Raw genomic sequence first — 9,708 nt, forward strand, 5'->3', positions numbered from 1 at the left:
CCAGGTAGCACGGCACATTGAGGTATTGAGAGACGCGAGTCGAGAACTTATGATGTGTGAAATGATACATATGTACTGATCAAACGCGACGCTCAGACGGCAAGCTGCTGGAAAGATTGGCGAACCAGTCGCATCTTCTATCATGGCGAAAGCCAAAATTACCTTATGGGTGCCTGGGGGTCGGGCCAAGGCTGAGTCAGGCGGAGTTGGGTGATGGATCAACAAGGCTGAAGAGTCAGACGAGGTACTAGTACCTACTCTAAAGCCGATAGCCTCACGACCTCGCCCTACGATTGCGACTGTCATAAAGTGAAGTAGGCAGAGGCGGGTAAGGAAGCAGGGAATCAGAATCAGCTTCATGCGACGTACCGGCCATTTATTAAAGTAAAGTCAGAAAAGAGCTGAGTGTTTCAATCATGCTGCGACAGTCGCAGTTGTTAGCGTCAAGCGCTTCTCGGAAAAGGCCAAAAATAGGAGGTCGGATGTAACTGCAAGGCTCGGCCGAAGCAATCACATGTCAATCTTTGACCTATCGTATGACACGTGTGTGTCATGTACTTTTGCACGTTTCATGTCCAAACAAAAGAGTATGGATAGGGGTCTAGATATTATTATGTAAGGTATAAGGTATCAGGTATTCGTGTCACAATGTCTCCGTCTCAGCCCCGCCAACCCTGCATCTCATTCTCAGCCCCAATCTGTAACTCTGCTAAGAGAGTCAAGGTGAGTGAAAGAGAGAAGAAGAATAGAAGACTCCGCCTCGAATCGGCAGTTTGACACTCAACACTAGATGATGCGCATTTCGCATTAATCTACACTCCTTTCTCCTACATGTTTTTTTCTCTTTCTCTTTTATTATTATTATTCCTTACTCTAATGGCACCACACAAGTACATGTAGTTCTGGTACCACGTGTTCCCACATGAAACCCAGCAGACGAAACGCATCCCAACCAAAGCATTTTCGTCTGCGGTCGGTCCTCGGAAATCATCATTGGGGGTAGCCACCTCGGAGGATTTTAGACCGGACATGTGCCATATGGAGCGTCAATTAATCAACGCGCTTCTGGCTATCGCTGCAGTTAGCGCCGATTCGGCCTTGCTCGTCGTCAACAGATTTGCTCTTTCATGTAAGCCTGCCGCATTCCGCCTTCCGCCTTCCACCTTCTCTCCACGTCGGCCTCTGCTAACAATCTGGGACGTATTAGCCGGCACATACAAGTGAGCTTCCACGGTCGCACCAGCACGCTGGAAGATCGTGATAGAATAACCCGTCTTCTCTAGATTTCCTTTTCCAGTAACGACAACGTTGATACAGAACCTCATCTCGTTCATTATTATCATCGTAGCGGAACGCCTAACCAGTCTCCTTCTCTGTTGCCTAACCCCCAGAGAGTCTGCCGTCTCGCTGGACGCCGATCAAGAGTCTCTTCTTCGTCAAGATGAGAAGCTGCAATCACATCGGACCGAAGTCCAGCGGAGACGGTCCCCACTCCGGAGGACAGCCGTCCATCAACGCCTCCGACATGTCTTCTGGAGGATCATCCCTGTTGCCCTCGTCTACTTTGCGAAGATTGTCCTCGGCAATGTATTCTTGACGTACGTAGGATTTCTGACAAAGAAAGAAATTGACTGACATGATCCGAGCGTAGGCGTTTACCTCTACCTACTTACACTCTATTGCGGGTCGCAGCCATTCCCCTATCCCTTGTACTGACCGCTTCCCTGAGTGGCGACTCCCATTCGACTCTGGCAACGTCCTGCCTGACTGTAGCAACGTTGAGCGTGGTCCTGGCGATGATGCCACTCTCCGATCTGACCGTAGTGGATTTGTTACAGGGCGCCTCGTTGTCGATAGCTGATGCGCTCTTTCCTATTGTACTTGTAAATGCCTACGATGGGCGGTACCAAAGACGCACGAGTCAAGACAATCTCCCAGACGAGGATCGGAAGCGCTTCATTTCACCGTCGCTTCTGTTCCGGATGCAGCAAGAATGCGGCAATTTCTGGTCAATCCTCCGTCACGTAACCTTCCTATCGACCGTCTTACTGGTTGCACATGTCTTCGTATCCGGGGAGCTGCGAAGCATACAAGAAGATTGCTACGTACTGGACGTGGGTATCCTACGGTGGCTTCTTGCCGCTGGAGGAATCCTCAACGGAACGGTATTGATTCTAATGGCGCTTCTTACCATGGCGGCCTCCCCAGTGATGACGACATTCCTGGCCGCACCCATGAATGCCTTCCAACTCGCCATCTTCATGTACACAGGCTTCAATCACTATCGATGGATCGGCCTTTCAGTCTGCTGGGCTCTTGGTCTGGCCTTTCTTTTCTTCCCAACGAAAGACAACGCCAGTAACTCGACAGCGGCGACGCGCAAGTCCTACTCTTTTGCGCGTAACGTCATCATAACGGTGGTGCTGTGCGGAGCTCTCTACTGCATGAACGGACTTGGAGGAGGGAGTAGCGCCTCCCTAGACATCGAAGCGCCAACTTGCCAGAATAGCTCCAGTGTCGAAAGCAAAATTCCTTGGCCAAAAGCACTGAATTACACCAGTGCAATACACGATGACTACCTCGGTACGCGACCTCACGTGGACACTGTCGCGAACTTGACCTTCCTCGTGGAGCAATGCAAAGAAATTGAAGATGGTGGAGGAGTTGATGATGTGGTCAACTGTTTGTCGATCCTGAAGCACGCGGAAAATGAGTATTTCTCCATTCCCAAGAAGGGCCTGAACGCTCGAGCTAGCGAGCCCGACGTCGAGGTAAACCATCACGGCCATGCCATCGCGGAAGATGGGTCACTGGTCAATCATCATGGTAGCTTCGCAGCAGGGCAGGATAAGTCGGATTCATTCATTGGCACATGCGCCGGGCCAGTCATCCCATTCCACGTCTACTGGACCGGCTCCGCCACTTGGAGAGTCGAGCTTTTCATCAAAGCATATCTCTACACCCAAAATCTGCCATGTTCGAGACTCTGGCTGTGGCTGGACTCCGATCTCGACGCTCACGCTGTCGAGAAGATGCTCTGCGAAGACGCAATCTTCCAGAGCTTTCGACCTCTCGTCGCCCGCGGAGACATTGTGCTGAAAAGCTGGACTTTCCCGGACCGGGTACCCCTTGCCCGCGAAAGCGCAGGAATCGCCTCCACACCGGACCTACGGCCAAGCATGGTCACCGAAGACGGCGAGACGGTCCTCGCCAACGGCATAGTCATGGACGCCTACGGCCAGCAATGGCTCAACCTCAAGTCCCCCCACGCCTCCCTCGCCCCGGTCCAAGTATCCGACGCCGTCCGCTTCATCGTCCTGCACCTCCACGGCGGCGTCTACTGCGACATGGATGTCCTCCTCCTCCGCGACATGCGCCCACTCCTCCTCCCAGACCCCACCTCCGGCTCCCGCGCCTTCGCCGAACAGTGGGTCGAGCGCTGCGCTCCGTACGACTACAACACCGCCGTCATCTCCATCCCCGCCAACTCCTCCCTCTCATCCTACCTGCTCCGCGGCGGTGTGCGAATGGGTATGAACTTCCACCCGAGGGTCATTGGGCGCATGCTCTGGGATGATGGAAAGGGGGACGAGGTCAAAATGCTGCATAATGCGGTTTTTGACCCTTTGGTTACGAATTTGAGACGCGAGGGCACGGGCACGTGTACGATGCCTTGTCATAAGAATTTCGAGAGTGCGTTCATGGGGGAGGTGGAGGAAAAGGAGAACGAATGGAGTAACTACCACGGGGAGGTGGTGGAGGGACTTCAGGGAGAGGGGGTGGTGGGGAATAGGAGTTTGGGGAATTTCTTTAAGGGGGCGTGGGCTTATCATATCCATAATCAGGTTCGTCTCGTCTCTCTCTTCCATTCGTTCTTCTTCCCTTCGGCTAGCGATTTGGCAACCATCCCAGATTCTCCCCCAAAACTTGTCCCAGCTAGTATGGCTGCCAAATCTCCAGCCGAAGACATAGCGATGCTACGGAAACCAGACCGCTGACGGCGTGCACAGTGGTGGAAATTCCCCGAACCGACCTCCTGGATGGACGTCATCACGCGGGCTCAAGATGGGTATTTCGCCGGCTTCAGGACCAACGCTTACGGCGAGTGGTGGCAAGGGCCGGTGTTGGAGGGCTATGATCGAGAGAGGTGGTAGAGGGGAGGGGATGGCGTTGGGCTTTGTCAACTCGGATGGCGGATCGGGAATCCAGATGCTTTTTCAGACTTGGAAAGGAAAGTCTGGAAGAACGCTGGCCTTGGGGGAGCCCGAGCACGTGCGTGCTTTTATGCAGTCAGGTGTGGGGTGGTGGGGAATAAGTCAGTCAGTAAATAAGTAAATAAATAAACGCGATCGATAGCGTCGGTCTCGAGGGTGTGCCCGACCGACACACCCACTCTCTCCCCCTCACACACGTGCCTCAGTCTGGATCCTCCCTCGAAAAGAAAAGCGAATCCTAGATACCTGACGCACCCCTTCCGGGCGAAAGAGATGGGTCCGTCTACCGTACCATGTCGAACCCGATCACATGGGCAGCTTCCTCGGAACAGCTTTCACGACGAACGAGCGATCCCACCATGACTCCGTTCGCTTCGGGGATTATTTCCACTGTGAATGAAACAGTGGCAGCTTGATATGTGGGATTTGCACTACGCTATACTACTCTATGCTATGCTATCCTACTCTACAGCGCACATAAGCCAATCCAATCTAATCCTACCCCCTCCCTCGCTCGCACCCACCACAACATCTTACGCACCGGTCGTGACGATCACAGTAATGCCTATATATATCCTCCACCCACTACAAATAATATCGTAACAAATAAGGATTTGCTCATTCCGAAAGAGTATACAGCCATCACGCGATAATTATTTTGTGCCCCCCCCCGCCGTAATGTAGGTATAAAGTAGGCAGGTACCTTTGATCCACCTCGCCCGCTTATTCCTTGGCACACGTGTCCGTAATTGGCGCGCCCGTGTGCGTGGCACCTAGGTAGCGTATTTCAAGCCACACACCCCCCAACACCCCCTTTTTTCCCCCCCGAACCCTTCTCGGCCGAGGGACCCTGATTCAGATCCGGGCGTGTTTGGGATATGGCTGTTTGGGGAAGGGAGATGCGGAGGAAGGGGGGGAGGGGTTTGATGATCCAGATCTGGGATTATGGCGGGTGAATTGCATGCACTGTGGAGTACTGATTATACTGTAGGCAATTGGTTTTGGTTTGGGGGGGTTTTGTTTTATCTTTTTTTTTCCCGCCTTCTGATACGGTCGCTCCGTGCGATGGTTAAGTTTCAGTCGTTGTGTTTTGTGTAAGGTGATACGTGGGGACGATGGTACTTCGTTCTTCCTGGTTGTGTTTTACTGATTCCTCTTCTACCATGTCAATTTTCCAAAGATAATATTAACGTGGAATTTCCTTTGTCTCTTGCACATGTCTTTAGCCTCGTGGTCCTTCTTCTTCCGACGAGCTACTTCAGCCACGATCGATATCCGCTAGAGTGAGACGTCGGAGTTCTATTTAGGCTCTTTAATACGGATGTGATCGATTCACTGCGGTCATTGAGAGACAGTATTGCCTCATCGAGAGGTTTCAGGTACGTTTTCATCGGGAATGCTTGGTCACTAAACGGCAATGCAGTTTCAAGCGCGAGACATGTTTCGAGTGAGAGCAACGCTCGCCGAGCTTCATTTCTTTCCTATCTCACAATTTAAGACCAAGAGTAATAAATGCAAGCAAAAGGTTGCTGACCTCTACAACCCCACAGATCCACCATCACCCCACTAGCACAATGTACGACTACGACCCCCACGCCGTCCACGCCCCTGGCGACCAACACATCAAACATGTCCCTCTGACCTCCCTCTCAAAATTATCCCCCTACTCCGCCCTCACCCTCTCCATCGTCCTTGTCATCCTCTTCCTCCTAAAACAATACATCATCGAAGCCTTCCTACTCAAACGCCTCTACGGCTCCAGATACACACAGCTGAATGAGGTCAACCGAAGGGGCTTTGTGAACCATCATATCGCTGGGGCGACGAAGTTGATGATATTGGTGGCGGCGGTGTATCCGTTCATCAATGTCGCGTTCCGGTATGCGGTGCTGAATGATCCGTACGCGAGGGGGAGTCGCGTCACGTTGGGGGATGTATTGGTCGTTTGTACGCAGGTTCTGGTGGGCATGTATATTTTCGAGTTGATCTATCGGGTTAAGATTAGGTACGTCGCTTTTTCTCTCATCTCTACCGTGACAGGGACCAATTTGGCGTTCCGAGAGAAAGCTGGAAAGCGCTGTACTCGCTCCTTGGATCTGTATCGTTACGGACGGAGAAGGGAAAAGACATACGCTGACACTGAGAATCTCTAGTCATATCAGCGCTATGCATCATATCGGGACCATCATGGTGGCGCAGGCAGCCATTGCTATCAGTCTGGATTTGACGAGGGAGAAAGATGCCAGTATCGAGTTTATTCTGTGTACCGTGTGGGGTAAGCCTCCAACGACTACCTCTGGCCCTCAACCTCGCCATCGTCCCCCCTCCCCGAGAAAAGGTCCGCCTACGCCGTACATTCCACTCGAGCTAACATCAAAACCAGGCGCCTTCGACATCGTCTGCGAACTCCTCCCCCACATCGCCATCATCCTCTACCGCCTCCACCCCAGCAGCCCCCTCTTCCTCTCCCGCCTCTTCGCCTTCGCCTCCGCCACCACCCTCTTCGGCACCCTGGCCGAAACCCTCGTCATCTTCTACCTCTTCGGCTCCCTCTGGCCCCAGTGGCAGCTCGCCTTCAAGATCGTCACGCCCATCCTGCACTGCGCCTTCAGCGCGACCCAGTTGCACGGCAGTCACATCTTCTACCGCATGTGGAAGCGACAGGTGGGGATCTTGGAAGGGGATGTAGAGGGTCTGGAGGCCGGTGCGGCAGGGGTAGGGGGTCTGGAGGTCAGGGCGGAGGATAGTTGCGCTACGTTGACGGATGAGCATGCGAGGCGGAGTGTACTTCTGCCTCCTGAGGGCAAGACGACCGGATAGAAAACCGTGGAGCGCACCTATCTACTCCATCGTACGCACTTTGCTTGAATAACATGAGAATCATCAAAGTAACATCATTCATCAACAAACCCCCCCTCCCATCCCTCTTCTCACATCTCCCCTCAGCCTCCAACGCAAACAACCAAACTTGACGCATCCATATTCCCCACTTTACCAGCTTATACCATCGCCAAAACCGTATCCCAGCATCATCACCACGCAAACGACCCGACATCTCGGCCGCATGTCCTGAGTAGGGATTCTCTATCTTTCTTTGCCTTGCCTGCACTTCCCTTCCCTTCCCTTCTCTTCCCTTCCCCTCCCTTCCCTTCCCCTTCTCTTCTTCCTTGCCGGTATGCAATGAGTGGCCAGCTCGAAGCTCGATAGTAAGGTTGGTTGGTTGGTTGGTTGGTTGGGCGGCTTGAAACGAATTGAGGGGTAGGGGTGAGGGTTGGGGTTGGGGTTGGGGTTTGGTTGGAGTTGGGGTTGAAATTGGGGTTGGGTTTGGGGTTTGGAAGATGTTGTTTTTATTTACTTGCTTTAATGTCGATACTTGGAATGATTGGTAGGGATGGAGTGGGTGGAGGATGGAGTGGATGGATGGGTGGGTGTGTGTATGTGTGTATGTGTGTGTGTGTGTGTGTGTGTGTGTGCACCATGCTTTGGAGCTGGGAGATAAACACACACACACACACACACATACATACATACATACATACATCATTTCCACCTCCCCATCAGCTACCGAACGCGCTATGACGGCCGAGCGGGGATATTGGTCGCTTGTCTGTGCCGAGCGAAGAGATGGGTTGGGAGTGGAGGTGGAGGTCTTCGATGGGCGATGGGGGGGGGATTGTTGGCGGAGGGGGTTGAGATGGGGACGGGTTGGGGGAAGAGGGGAGGGAGGGGGAGGGAGGGAGGGAGGGAGGGAGAGGGGGAGGGATTCCTGACTGATTATTTGATTGATTGATTGATTGATTGATTGATTGATTGACTGAGCGATTCAGGACGGAGTTATGGATGGGCCCGGGGTGGGCGACGGGGAAGAGGGGTGTCGTGGTGGTTGTGAGAGTAGATGGACGAGCAGTCATATCGGTGCATGAGTGCGTGAGTGAGTGAGTGAGTGGTAGGTATGATTGAGTCGGGCTGGGTTGGTTTGGCGTGCGTACGGTACGATCGGGATTCGGTCCGGGGTGGGATTTTTGGGGGAAATTGTAAAAGGAGAAGGAGGAGGGGGAGGCAAGGATGATGTAGATGTCGTGTGTGATGATGGTGTTGGCTGTTTAAATTGTACATACACTCTGAATGCATAGCTCGGCTGGATATGAAGGAATTGTTGTATATATATATATCAGTGGTGAATGAGGGGGCGATGTATATGGGTGGATGGATGGACGGATATATGGGTGGATACATGGATGCGTATGTACGCCTCTCTCATAGAACAGTATAACTTTTCAGACAGATGCGAGAAGGTGGGTTCTTTCACGGTTCTAGATCCTAAGTTCCAGATTCGTATCTACTATCTTTGTCCGTGTATGTGCATCTATGTTTATACCCTACATATTCGTTCAAATCTCACCGCAGCTATTCACTCGTCACAGTTCCATTCCACTTCATCTTCATCTTCATCTCCGTACGAGTAAACATCGTCGTGCTTAAATGTGGTTCCATCCCACCGTTCCTCCCCCATCCTCCTTCTTTTCCCCTCGTGGTCTCTTCATCGGTCGTTCACGGTGAAGGGAAGGGGCGTAAGGGGTTGCTTGGATTTGCTGTGCTTGAATCTTTATCCGTGCTTGACCCGATCCTGGTTTGTCCACGATGCGAACCTTTCTCAATTAAAAGGGGACAAACGTCGTTCGCGTCGAGTCTGATGGGTTGACGGTGTGAACGAGTAGGGTGATTCGTTGGGCAGATGAGTAGGTAGGTAGGTAGGTGATTACGGACTCAAATGTTCAATCATATACCTACTTGCCTGTTTACTTATCGAATTACTTATTTACGTACTTACTCGTTATATATCTATCTAGTCGGCACCCTACGTGTTAGGGTGAGGGAAAGGGGGGGGCGTCTTTTTCCATAAGTGTGATATATTGAGTACACAGTCTGGGTATATTGTTGTTTGGGATGCAGTGGATGTGTGTGGATGAGTGTATGGATGTGTTGGATGGGTTGCTTGGTTGATCGCAGCAGCTCCTTGAAACAGGAACTTTCTTCGCTCGGATTCATGGGTGCTTTCTTTTTCTTTTCTTTTTCTGGCTTCCGGAGACGGCGGACTAATCGTCTGGAGTGCGAAGTCTGGGTCCTGGATGTTGTGTTGGCGACGCCAGGCGAGGTAAACTGACGATGGTACTGATGCTGGGAGGGAGAGATTGGGGGGAGGCTCGACGATGCGGCTTCTTCTTCTTCTTCCTCTCGTAGCTGCTTGCAACTCCACGCGCCCGGGCCGACGAGGTGAGGTTTGCTGAGGGGTCGGTAGGTTGGAACGGGTGGGTTTGATTGAGGGTGGCTGTGAGAGCTAGCCGCTCTTCGTTTCTCTCTCTTTCTCTTGCTCTTTCTCTCATTCTTTGCTCGTTGATCAAGTAACCGGTATGAAAAGGTTGGCTACCTACTTGACTTCTGTGGAGGACTATTGAAATGGCAAAATGGGGTATTGGACACCTTTCACCCTTCG

General features: G+C 52.2%; 2 protein-coding genes across 2 annotated transcripts; both read left to right on the forward strand.

The window, feature by feature from the left end:
- Positions 1–1,038: 1,038 nt before the first annotated feature.
- On the forward strand, positions 1,039–4,867 carry HO133_006199 (uncharacterized protein; the record flags this gene model as incomplete). The annotated part of the gene is made up of 4 exons (XM_037297099.1): positions 1,039–1,129; positions 1,774–3,845; positions 3,991–4,319; positions 4,687–4,867. The coding sequence occupies 4 exons, from the start codon at positions 1,039–1,041 to the stop codon at positions 4,865–4,867; spliced, it is 2,673 nt and encodes an 890-aa protein (XP_037147673.1).
- A 921-nt stretch (positions 4,868–5,788) lies between these two features.
- On the forward strand, positions 5,789–7,034 carry HO133_006200 (uncharacterized protein; the record flags this gene model as incomplete). The annotated part of the gene is made up of 2 exons (XM_037297100.1): positions 5,789–6,219; positions 6,368–7,034. 2 exons carry the CDS (start codon positions 5,789–5,791, stop codon positions 7,032–7,034), a joined length of 1,098 nt encoding a protein of 365 aa, XP_037147674.1.
- Positions 7,035–9,708: the final 2,674 nt, after the last annotated feature.

The sequence above is a fragment of the Letharia lupina genome (genome assembly GCF_014066315.1).
Source record: "Letharia lupina isolate WasteWater1 chromosome Unknown contig_23, whole genome shotgun sequence".
NCBI lineage: Eukaryota > Fungi > Ascomycota > Lecanoromycetes > Lecanorales > Parmeliaceae > Letharia > Letharia lupina.